Source organism: Nanorana parkeri, unplaced genomic scaffold, assembly GCF_000935625.1.
Source record: "Nanorana parkeri isolate BGI_ZX_2015 unplaced genomic scaffold, ASM93562v1 scaffold1401, whole genome shotgun sequence".
In the NCBI taxonomy this organism is placed as follows: Eukaryota; Metazoa; Chordata; class Amphibia; order Anura; family Dicroglossidae; genus Nanorana; species Nanorana parkeri.
The window spans coordinates 61288-74681 of record NW_017307669.1 but is presented as its reverse complement, the minus strand read 5'-3'; the positions used below and the strand labels follow the sequence as shown (position 1 = coordinate 74681).

Here is a 13394-nt window from a genome sequence, read left to right as displayed (position 1 = left end):
CATTAGAACGTTGGGGGCAAAGAAGGGCAGGAGGGGGGGGGGGGGGGGGGATAAAATGTAAGTAAAATGAAAATATGTTTGTTTAAATAATGAATTTAAGATGATTTTTATATTGGCGTGCAGAGCTGCATGCTTATGTGATTGTTAGTCAAATGGGGTAAAGGTCCACTTTAGGACACCAATCTGTCCAGCAAAAGTGGCAGTTACAAGGATTGGGATAGAACATATTATTTGACTTAAAAGAGAATTATGGGGTAAGTGTTTTTCCCCATAGTTCTCTTTAGGGTCACGGGAGGACATATACAAACCATGTGACCCAAAGCTCCGTACATCGCGGGCTATTGCCCGCGATATACTGAGAGCCCCACAGCTGGCCCGCCCCCTCCCCCTGTTCGTTCCTCCACTCAGCGCTGGAGGGTCAGAGAGGGGAGGGGGGAATCCGTGCGGGCAGTGGTGACTGACTATCAGGAAGTGAGCGGATTGGCGATCGAAAGAGCCGACCTGTGACAGCTTCTTTGTCACAGGTCGGCTCTAACTATGAGCATGAGTGGAAATCACTCACCTCATAGTTCTCCTCCTCCTCCTTCTTCTTCTTTTTGTTTTTTTTTTTGTTTTTTTTTTACTTTTTCTCCAAAGCAAAGTAAACCTGTGGGTTCACCGGACAAACTATCCAGGGGAGTCAGTATTCTCTTCTCGCGTACAGTGACTTGGGTGTTGTTGGACCAATATTTGGGAGAGGAGGACAGGGTCTTGTTCTTGAAGGGGACTATTGGCACTCAATGACATTCGCAAACATTTATGTACCAGATCACATTCATAGAGCGTGTACTGGCCAGGCTATCGGGAGTTCCGGGAGGGCGTACTGATTCTAGGTGGCGATCTTAATCTTATCTTAGACCCGATTGTGGATTCCTCGAGGGCCTCCTCATATCTCTCCTTTGCAACTATTAGACGCTGGCGCCTACATCACCCTTCCACTAGGGATTATACTTTTTTTTTCTCCTCTCTACACCGCAGTTATACCCGTATAGATCTGTTCCTCGTTCACCATAGCCAACTTTCTAGGATCACCCACACGGATATAGGGAATATTACCGTTTCTGATCACGCCCCTATATCGCTCCTCTGCCGGGACCATGGCAGTGGAGACTAAACGACTCCTTGCTCCAGGAGCCTGGGTTTGCCGACTCCCTGGAGCGGGACCTCTCCCTGTTCAGGGAAAATACGGCTCCAGACTCCTCGCCATACGTTATCTGGGAAGCGCACAAGGCCACTGTCCGGGGCCTTTTCATTGCCCAGGGCTCCAAGGTCAAAAAGCAGAGGACGAGAGACATGACTGCTCTCTTGTCCATGATCCATACACTCGAAACGTGCCATAAACATCATGCTGAGGCAACCATTGAAGCGCAGTTACTCCAGGCAAGAGAACAGCTCCGTACCTTATGCAACGCTAGGGCTAAATCCGCGCTACTCAAATGTCGCCGTACTTTTTACGAGTACGGCAACCAGTGTGGCAAATAGCGAGGGCCGTCCGTAAACAACATACACGAACATTCATTTCCTCGATCACTTTAACCTCGGGTGCCAAATCCTCACTTAATTCCGACATCGCAGATGCCTTTTGTTGACTATTATAAAACCCTCTATAACATATCACAAACTCCACCCATCCAGAGCCCCTCGGCACATCTATCTCATGTACAACGTTATTTTCAGGACTCGGGTATTCCCTCTCTCACACCGCTCGCTGATGGAATCCCCTATCTCCGCCACGGAACTGGAGATCGCCCTCAAACTTACCAAATCCGGCAAAGCTCCAGGCCCAGATGGCTATTCCATGACCTACTACAAACGGTACCTTTCCATTCTAGCTACGCCATTCTTGAACGCTTTCAACTCACTACGCACGGCTCATACACCTCCATCTGACTCTCTCAGGGCCCACATTGCTGTTATACCCAAGGAAGGGAAGGACCCGTCCCTATGCCCTAGTTATAGACCAATATCATTGCTTAATGTGCACACTAAACTTTTTGCCAAAATGTTATATCTACGCCTGGTCCCTCACCTGGGGGAGCTCATCCACCCAGATCAAACTGGTTTTGTCCCTTCCAGGGAGGCGAGGGATAACACCACTCGAGCACTGGGGGTGATCCACTCCACCCGGGCGAACGCCACCCCATGCATAATCCTTTCCATCGCTGCGGAGAAGGCGTTGGACCGGGTGGACTGGAGGTTTCTCCATGGTACGTTGAAGGCGGTGGGAGTGGGATAGCATATGCGGTCCTGGATTGGGGCGCTCTACTCAGGCCCCTCGGCCCAGGTAAGGGTTAACGGTATTTTTGTCATCCTCGTTCCCTATTTCGAACGGCACACGCCAGGGGTTCCCCCTCTCGACTCTCCTATTCGTGCTGTCCCTAGAGCCCCCTTCTGCGCACGGTCCGCGCCAACCCGGACATTCATGGCGTCACAATTGGCCACACGGAACACAAGGTAGCCGCATTCGTGGACGATCTTCTTTTCTTCCTTTCGTCCCCGGATGTCTCCATTCCTGTACTCCTTCAGGAACTGAGGAGATATGGTACCCTCACGAACTTCCGAATCAACTCCACCAAATCAGAGGCCCTCCATATATCTCTCACTGGTCCGCACTTGCATAGAATTTTACAAAATTTCCCTTTCAAATGGGCGCCTAATGTCATTAAGTATTTGGGTATACTTCTCCCCAGAGACACCCTGAATTTTCCTCCACTGCTCTCACGTATAAAATCAGACCTAGCCACATGGACCACAAATTCCTTCTCCTGGATGGGGCGCTGCAATATCTTGAAACAATCCATTCTCCCACGCTTACTGTATCCCCCTCCAAGCACTGCCTATACACATCCCCCTATCTTTCTTCTGCAACATACGAGCGGCCTTTACAGAGTTCGTGTTGCTCCGTAAATCACCTAGGTATAGCTACGATATCCTGCGGAGACTCAAGCACTCGGGGGATGTTACTTCCGGATATGCACCAATACTACATAGCCGCGCACTTAGCCCGCATAGTTGACTGGAACCACAACTCTCCCTCCAAACTTTGGATCGACATAGAACAATCTCTCGCTGAAGTGCCTCCGACCAACCTCCCTTGGAGTGCTGAGCCACCAGCCCCCCAAATACGCTCACACCCCACCATCGGACCCACACTAAAACTAGCAAGCACGGCCTTCGCCAAGGGCTCCCTCTCCTCTACCCCCTCACCTCTCTTTCCCATTCTTGACAACCCCTCCTTTCCCCCAGGTATAGGGCCACGCGCGTACCCGACCCTGAGGGACTTGGGTATCCATAAAGCCATGCACCTCCTGAAGAACTCGGAGTGGCCCTCTACTCACGCCCTCTGCACCCAACCGGAATACGGCCCTCTTGATTTCTGGTCCGCTATACTTTTGTCTCACTTCCTTTCCACCAACCCCCCGGTGCACAATCACAACAGACCACTCACTCCATATGAACAACTCTGCACCCAAACTGACGCCCCCCGTCACATTCTCTCTTTCTGCTATATACAACTGATCCAACCGCCGGACCCACCCTCGCTATGGTTCCTTTCGAGATGGGAGGAGGAGCTCCGGATCAATATACCACCGGAAGCCGCAGCTAAATTGCTGTCCCTTTCTTACCACTCATCAATTAGCAATAGATACCAAGAGTCGGGCTACAAAATTGTGACTAGATGGTACCGCATGCCGCAAACCCTCCATTCACTGTTCCCGGACTCACCGGACCAGTGTTGGAGGTGCCAACAGTCCTCGGCAGGCATGCTCCATATGTTCTGGTCCTGCCCGGACCTCCTGAAGTTTTGGGATAAGGTGCACGCTCTCACCCAAAAATTTACTGACTCCCTGGTTCCCCGAGACCCTGCCTTCTTCCTCCTACATCACAATAACATCCCTTTGCGTGCTTATTCTCCCTCACTTACCAGACACATAGTAAACGCAGCCCGGCCTTGTATACTGGCTTTCTGGAAAAAAATCCGAACCACCGCTCATCCGACAGGTTTTAGATCGCATTCATGACATTTATCTCATGGAGGATCTCATGAGCTCAATCTCTCCAAACTATACTTCATTCTCCAGTACTTGGCTCCCCTGGATGGCGTTCATGAGGTCACCTGAGAATCCCTACCAATAAGACTCGGGATAGTAACCCATATTAATAGACGTTTCAAATGACAGCGTGGGTAGCTCACGAACTGGACCTCACCCATGTTAAAAGAGGTCATGGGGACACTGAAGTAACCACAGGAATCTCCATTGGTCCAAGCTACAGTCTGTCCGTTACACACTGGAACCTATGTTGGAATGGAGACACTTCTGGCCTATTGAGAGGGAGAAGATGGACCTTTCACTAGGAACTGTATGCCTTGTAAGAAGTGATATTATTTTTGGGTATTCCAGCATATCTATCCACGTCTTCTGTTCCACGTTCTACAATAAATATTTAAAAGACATCCATGGACTCAAGATCTGGTTACTTCTAATTACACCTGAGGATAAGGTTATCTCATCTGGGAGTCCCACTTGTAAGGCCCAGTTAGGTGGAGGCACTGCCATTACAGTTATGTTAGTTCCAGACTCTCACTTAGTGGAGGCTCAGGATTTTCAGGTTACCTACAGATGGGTAACGGTAGCTGATCGGAGATGGTCACCTCACATGATCCCCCTCCCCAGATGCTACATGTCCAACTGAGGCTACCTTGTACAGTACACATGATTGTGGAAAAATAACTCGTATAAGTGGGGGCTCATAAATACAAAAACAGTAGTGTTAATGCTCGTGGCAGACTGCAGCATATATGGCATTTATGAATATTTTTTTCCCTTTTTAGTTGCATTTTAACTTGAATGTAAAGATGAAATATAAGAAAGCTTGACATTTATTGTCAATGTAAAAAAGTACTGTTTATCATGTTTAGTAACACAATATCACTAGCTCAGATAGGGTTTGCATATTGCTTTGCTTGAAGATAAATGATATTTCTTTTAATGCAGAGGTAAGCTTTTTATTGCTGGGGTGCTAGCATTGAGTGAAGTGAGTCTTTCTGACTGTCTTATGGCATAGCATGTGGAACACATGGTAAGTTATCGCTGCACAGAAGCTGGCTTGCATAAAGGTCACACACCTATTTAATTTTAGTTTTTGGTATGTAATGAGGATTTCAGTCATTATTGTGCTTCTTATGTTTCAAGGAGATGACAGTCACAATGTGTGTGTACTAAGTATGTAAAGGATTGAAAACCTTGTCAGGCTTTTTTTTTTGCAGTTTGTTTCTTTGCCAGTAACAGCACTATCACAGACTGAAACCCTAAGTCATTTATAACTGGATGTACTATGTGTCCCCAGTTATTTACAAACACCTGGAGTGATCAGCCGATCGCTCCAGTGTTTGTTCCACACAGAGGATTGGTACATACTGGTGACATGTACCGATCCTCTGCCGCTCGTCCACGCACAGGGGGGCTGCCACTTCTCTGGATCCCCCTGCTCCCCCTGATACTACGAGCCGCGGGGGGGCGGAGCCGCTGTGACAGAACGGACGAGCAGTGAGGGGAGAGAGAGGCGCCGGCTGTCAGATCCTGGCCGAGCGTCTCTCTCTCTCCTCACTGCTCTGCATTATAGTGACAGCGGCTCCGTCCTCCGCCCTCCCCCGCCGCCGGTTCCTTCACGTCTTCTCGGATCCCCGCTGGGGAGAGCAGCGGGGATCCAGAGAAGCGGCAGGAGGAGAGGACATGGCGATCGACTGGTAGATCGCGATCGACCTTGTGGGCACCCCTGCCCTAAGCCATTGCATTCTGCCTTGCAACTAATGTCCACTAGGTGGCAGTGGTGAGCCGCGGTGCCATGCATTGATTTGCCTAAAGCAGAACTCCAAGCGAATAAAGCCTTAACTCTTGCAGTGGGGCTACCAAGGTTTAATTGCTCATTTTGTCTAGGGAGCTAAAATAACGTTTATACTTCCCTGAATCGTGATCCCAACTGGCTCTTACACCGTTCCCTCCAGCCTGTCTCTTCCTCTGCTCCAGTGATGGCATGCCCCTCAACGTCCTCACGTTCTGTACACTGTAAAGGATGTGATGACTCACAGGACCAGTTTATTATATAGTGGTGGAATCCCCTAATAGTTGAAGAGATTTGTTCACTTAGTGGAAATTGATTTTTCACTAACCTATATTCACCCTTGGTCATAGATAGTGAATATACTTGCTGCAAGCACTAATAATAAATATACTATTAGTGCTTGCAGCAAGGTAGGGTTATTCACACATTTTTATTTTGTGCAAAAGTACCCTAGACCGCTTGAGCGGAGGGGGAATGAGGCTGAAGGGACCAGCCTAAGAGCAAACCAGGATCATGGTTCAGGTGAGTATAACTCTATACCCTAAGGAGAACTATGGGGAAAAACACTGACCCCATAGTTCTCCTTTAACTCCCTAGACCCATGGCTCTTAACTTGTGACTTGCTACCCAAAAGTGGGTCCCAACATTGTGTTCAGTGGGTTGCCGCGTGCCTCAAACTGTGCTAGGCGAGAGGCTCCTCAGCCTCCCACTAGTGCAGCACTGTCAGTTCTTGCGCTGAGCAGCCATTCAAAATATGCTGCCCAGCGCCCACATTTTTTGAGTGTGTTTGTGAGATTGTCTGTCAGTGTTTTTGAGGGCCCGTTCATACTAGTGAAGTGCGTTTATCACACATTCCCATGCAATCACACCTCCCGTGTGTTCTGTTGCGCTGTGTTGCTATTTTATTTGAACAGCACCCCAAACACACCTCCAGCCCACAGTTTGAACCGCAATGCTGTGTGTTCCAGTACCACTTGGAAAAAACCTCTATCCCATCGCACTCCTGACCAGATGTAAGCCCAGGTAAAACAGGGCGGGTGCGGCAGTGACAGCAGATGCCTCCGCAAAATACAAGTCCAAACAAAGTCACTTGCACTCCAATCCAATGCCAAGTCAGTCTTGTTTATTGACTAAAAATTTTGCAGCAACTTTTCGGAACCAGCACAGTTCCTTCTTCAGGCAAACGAAAAATGAACATCAACAGTACCAAAGTGACATAAATACATTTTCTTGCTCAGACTTTCTCAAGCTATACATCTCTTAAAGAAACAGTAAGTCCTGACAAGTTCTATCAAAGATATTTGATTAATTCTTAATTTTATGGACTTAGGTCAGAGGTCATCTCCTGGAATAATATTGGAATTTTAGGGAAAAATCCAAAATTATTCCTAGTCCAACATTGCCCTCTTCAGGTAACACTGGCTTGACACTGGAGTCCTCTTCCACTCCTCCATGACGACATCACGGAGCTTGTGGATGTTGGAGACCTTGCGCTCCTCCACCTTCCGTTTTGAGGATGCCCCAGTGACAACCTTTAAAGCTCTGGTGAACTGCATGCCCAAGAGGGCAGTGCTGGAAAATAATGGTGGCCACACAAAATATTGACACTTTGTGCCCAATTTGGAAATTTTCACTTAGGGGTGTACTCGCTTTTGTTGCCAGTGGTTGAGACTTTAATGGCTGTGTGTTGTTATTTTGAGGGGACAGCTAATGTACACTGATATACAAGCTGTACACTAACCACTTTACATTGTGGCAAAGTGTCATTTCTTCTGTGTCGTCACATGAAATTACATAATAAAATATTTACAGAAATGTGAGGGGTGTACTCACTTGTGTGAGATTTTTGCTCATTATTGTTTTTATTTCGTCTTCAAGATAGCACATATAAAGAACTCAAATTATTATTTAATTTGTGAAGTTGGGAATCGCCTTAATTCCAGATCCCGGCCTGTTTTCTTAAATTAAAAACTGTTTATTTTATCAGAGTGAACATTCTGACAGATCCTTCCTGGCTGCGGCGCTCTCAGTACATAGCAAGCTATTGCGAGCTATATACTGAGCTTTGGGTCACAGGAGGAGGTTAGTATATGTCCTCCCATGACCCATAGTTTTCTTTTAAGCATTGCAGTGCAGGGGTAGCCCCACTGCAAGGGTTAAGATTTTATTTGCTCAGAGTTCTGCCTTAAAAAAAAAAAAAAAAACTTAACAGTAAGCATCAGCATTTTACTTCTAAAGTCTCCATCCGTATATTGTGAATATATTGTGAATGCAGTTAAGAGTGCTTTCAACAAAATATGTTAAAATGGTGAATCCTACAATGGCTAGTATATGATCTCTGGGGTTTGTTTGTTTTTTTTTTTGCAGTGCAGTACCATATTCTGCTAAATGCTCTGGTTATTGGTTTTGCTAAGCCTTTATGGTACAGAAAAAAACAAAACAACTATGAAGTAAAGTCCTGTATCCACTAGCTTTGTTTTGTTGTATTTACAGTACTTATTTTTTTCTTTTATACAAAAAAAAATGGTCAAAGCTATTTTCAACAAGATCAAAATTATGTTCAAAAGGTTAGTGTTTTTTTTAGCAATGTACAAATCTGTTATTTTTACTAAATTTGTAACAAAAGCTTAGATTGCTGTGAGTAATTGGTACCATATACAGGAATTTTACAGTTTATTATACTATAATCATTTTCTTAAATAATACCCTAAAACTTTTCTCTCCCAGGTTAACAGTAAGTGGATCAATGCATTAGAAGATGGCGTGTGCCATATGCTGCCATTGGATGACTGCGGAACTGAAACATTAGCTGTCACTTTAATAGATGCCAACCATTGCCCTGGCTCTGTTATGTTCCTGTTTGAGGGATACTTTGGTACTATCTTATACACAGGTAAATCTAGTGTGACATGATCTCCCTTCCTATAGCCCTGAATACAGGACATGTAGGTATATTAAAATGAGTGAGCCAAAAACAAAAATCTCTAACTAAAATATTAGTTACAGAGGACTTTTTTGGTTACTTGTAATTGCCAAAAAAGCTGAGTGGTTCTTGTCCTTCGCATCCATATCTTGCTCTTATGAATGCTATCAAGCTTGAAACAGATTTAATCATACTAAAAAACACATATCAAAGTTTATATTTAAGCTGCATTTGTACTATAAAACGAATTGTTTTATAGTGAACACACAAAAAATGCAGAGAAAGTGCACTATTACTCGCAGTAATGTTGGTTACCTTTATTATTGTTTGGGTCTGCCACCAGGCTGTGGCAGGTGGGCAGAACTAAATTTGTTTGGTAGACTTGTCTACTACCAAGTTTCAGAAGATTAAAAAAAGCACAGAAAGAGGGGAGGGGAGGGCACTTTACAAGTGCAATTAATTTTCTAAAGTTTTTATGCAATATCGCATTGTGGCTACTAGATGGAGCCAAAGAAGCTTAAGTATTTATTTTCTATGCCCCTCAGCACCATCTAGTGGCCTTAATGGAATATGTCATTACATAAACATTTTTGGAAAAGTATTGCCTTGCAAAGAAAATACTAAACGTTCCTTTTGGTATATATCCACACAGAACGAACGTTCAGATATTCACAGAGCGAAGGGCCCTGCGGATAGTTTATAAATGGACATCTATGAGCATGCTTTGAAATTAATGGCTCCACGACATTCCTGTTATCCCACCTGAGCAGTAGCAGGTCACAGTGCAGGGGTGAATAAGGCTGAGTGAAGTTTTTACACTTCTGTACTTCCTGTCATAGTTCTAGCCCCAGATCTATTATGTAGGAGTCCTGGAAATAAGGGTAATCCCACCGTCTACTTCCTCTACAGTGTTTGAAATAACAATTTTGCTGTATTTCACACAGGTGATTTCCGCTACAGCCCACTGATGCTAAAATATCCTCCTTTAATGAACAAGAAGATTGATGTCCTGTACTTGGATAATACAAACTGTGACCCTGAAAGCAAGCTGCCTTCTCGACAGGAAGCCACAAAAGAAATAGAAGATATAATTGAGGAACATCCAGAGCATGACATCGTGATTGGTAAATAAGTGTATTTGTTACATTAAAAAGAACAAAAGTCTAGATTAAGTACATTGATATATATCATATACAACATTATTATTATACAGGATTTATATAGCGCCAACAGTTTGCGCAGATCTTTACAAAACTGTGGGAGACCATATAATTTCAGTGCAGGAGGTAGGAGGGCCCTACCTCCTGCAAGTGATACAAAAGGTAATAGGTTTTTGGGATGATTTAAAAGTACTGTTATATCAAGGTGGAATAGGCCATCCCTGAAGAGATGAGTTTTCAAGGATCGGCTAAACGTGGACAGAGTAGGAGGATAGGCGGACAGATTGGGGTAGGGAGTTCCAGAGGATGGGAGACACTCTGGAAAAATCCTGGAGGCGAGCATGCAAGGAGGTAATGAGAGCTGGAGAGCAGGATGTCTTGAGAAGGGACGGTTTGGGTGATATTTTAAGATGAGGTCAGTGATATAGGTTGGGGCAGAGTTGTAGATGGCTTTTAGGTTATTTGTTAGTATTTTGAATCTTATACGTTGGGAAAGTGGGAGCCAGTGGAGCGATTGGCAGGGAGGGGCGGTGGATGCTGATCAGTTGGTAAGGGGGAGGAGTCTAGCAGCAGCGTTCATGATGGACTGAAGGGAAGCATGCTTAGTGGTCGGCCAACAAGGAGGGAGTTACAGTAGTCGAGGTGAGACATTACAGGGAGTGAATTAGATGCTTTGTGGTATCATTTGTTAAGAAGGGACGAACTTTAGAAATGTTACGGAGGTTGAGTCAGCAAAATTTGGATGTGGGGCTGAAAGGACAGCTCAGAATCAAGGATTACTCTGAGCGCCCTGGCTTGACGGGAGGGGCTGGTTGTAGTGCTGTTGAATGTGATGGAGAAGTCCGTGGAGGGAACACAGAGAGGTGGAAATATTATAAGTTCAGTTTTGGACATATTAAGTTTGAGGAAGTGGTGTGACATCCATGTCGATATGTCAGTGAGAACATTAGTGATGGTGAGGAGATATAAAAGGGTGAGCTGAGGGGTGGAGAGATATATATTTGGGTGTCATCAGCATAGAGATGGAAATAGAAGCCATGGAAGGTTATCAACTGACCCAGGGAGGAGGTTTAGATAGAGAATAGAAGGGGCCCAAGGACAGAGCCTTGGGGAACCCCCACAGATGGAGGAAGAAGAGTTATAGGTGACACTAAAGGTGCGCTGGGATAGGTAGGAGGTGAACCATGAGAGCAGAGTCTGGGAGGCCAAGGGATTGGAGTTTATTGAGGAGGAGTGGGTGATCAACTGTGTCAAAAGCAGCAGAAAGGTCCAGGAGTACAGAGTAGTGATCTTTGGTTTCAGCGGTTAGTAAATCGTTTGAGTTTTAGAAGGGCAGTTTCTGTGGAGTGTTGCTGGCAAAAGCCAGATTGAAAGGGGTCGAGGAGGTTGTTGGCAATAAGGTGTCGGCTCAGGCGGTTGTAGACCAGAAGTTCAAGAAATTTGGAGGTAAATGGGAATAAGGAAATGGATATAAGTATACGTGTCCCTCCCTAGTCGGCTAACCCTTACTTAGGAATGTTGTATCCAACAGGGGATTGTTATGACTCTAAAGTCGGTAAAGTCTAATAGCCTGTGAGTATTATCAGTTTTCATTGGATTGTTTTAATTTGCAGGTCTTTACAGCATTGGAAAGGAGTCTCTTCTTGTTGACTTGGCTAAGACCTTTAATTCTTGGGTGGTTGTAAGCCCTCAGAGAATGGAATTGCTTAACCTATTTGATATTGAAGATGTTTTCACAACACAGGAGGGAGGAGGAAGAATTCGTGTTGTGGAGCAGATTGAGGTCAATTATGCTAACATGGTGAAATGGAATTCTATTTGTCCAACGATAGCTGTTCTTCCCACCAGTCGAAATGTGAAGAACTGGCATAAACATGTTTATGTTGTACCGTACTCCGATCATTCTTCATTTGATGAACTCAATGAGTTTGTATCTCAAATAAGACCTTGTTCCATTGTTCCTGTGGTGAAAACACAACAATGTTGGCTTTACTTTAATAAATATTTAAATTCGGAGACTGTAAAAAATGATGTAATCATTCCCAGTTCCGTAAAGGCCTCTATGAGAAGTCAAAGCGTATCAAGTAGATTGAAAGCTAAAATGCTCAAAGTTTCTGTAAATAAACAGTTACCTCGAGGAGTTGAGTTTGAATCTCCTGAAAAAAGTGATGCCGATGGTGTTGGAGATGAAAAAAAGACCACCAGGTCAGCAGAAGAAAGTTATAACTGTCAGCAGATAACTACTTCTGATGGGTTTTCTTCAAATTCAGGACAAGGCCTAATTCCAGCACCTTTGACTGAGTCAACTGTGCTTGTGTCTAACAAAAACTCATCCCCGATTACCTCTCCATGGTTCAAGAAGACTTTCCAGACTCTTGAGAATGAAACTGAGATGCCTTCTGCAATCTGGTCACTGCAATCTGGTCAAAGCATGAATGGGACAGTTCTGTCTGATGCATCTCTGTTGTATACAGAAATAAGTAGTAACCACGTTCTTTCTTCTTCCCATGCTCCATGTGTGCCTTTATCTTTTACAAGGGCAGACGGGCTTTCCTTGTTGCCTTGCAGAAAAAGAAAACGTTTTGGTTCAAAGCACTTTCATGATCAAGTTGAGCGATCTATTAGGAACTGTGTTCACAGAAGGAATGGAGATAAATCTGTTGCATGGCCATATAGATAAAAATAGTAAAGCACCCACTACAGTGTCAGTCTTCAGTTATGGGCTGTCAGTCTCTGAAGAAACCTGTATTTTATTGTTTTTGCTCTACATTTGGAGTGGTCATCACAGTAACATTTGGATTGTAAGTTTAAAACTTTGCTTACATTTTTAAAAAGCCCAGTTAAACACCTTTTAGCCACAGTTGCTAAATCTGGTAACTACAAGAGCAAGGTAGCCTCTGCACCGAAAGCATAACAGCTGGTGCCTGCTTTTACAAGGCGTTTTCTGTTTTTTCTTAAAAGACCATGTTCTTTGGCTGTTTAAAGTGTAAAATAAAACCCCAAACACCTTTTTCCTGTATTAAAAACTACATTTTGTAATGCAGCGCACAGTTGTACTTTGTGGTACACTGAAACACAGGTGCGTTAGTAAGGTGTGGTCAGGTGCCATTAACGTGGAACTAAAATTTTAGATTTGTTCTGCATCGTCATCATAATAATTTTTTTTTTAAATTTGCAGGCAGGCACTTTCATACAGCAGACATCCTATGTCTCCTTCAATAAAACAAACTTACCTACCCATTTGCACTTTTCTTCAGAATGTACACTGAGCTGCATGTGTACACCTCTCTGCTGGGATGAAGAAACTCCCTTGTGCATGGAAGTTATTTAGTTATTATTGGTATTTAGAAAGCGCCGACAATTTTACGCATTGGTTTACATACTGCACATTCACATCAGTTCCTGCCCTTGAGGAGCTCACAATCTAA

At 44.5% G+C, this 13394-nt stretch overlaps 1 protein-coding gene across 1 annotated transcript in view; it reads left to right on the top strand.

Annotated features, from left to right (window-relative positions):
• DCLRE1B (DNA cross-link repair 1B) overlaps positions 1–12646 on the top strand; it is a 16602-nt gene extending 3956 nt beyond the window's left edge. Inside the window, exons 3-5 of the mRNA XM_018569802.1 lie at positions 8611–8776; positions 9751–9930; positions 11580–12646. Of these exons, the coding sequence (XP_018425304.1) occupies positions 8611–8776; positions 9751–9930; positions 11580–12646 (1413 nt within the window). The remainder of the gene's footprint in view (positions 1–8610; positions 8777–9750; positions 9931–11579) is intronic.
• Positions 12647–13394: the final 748 nt, after the last annotated feature.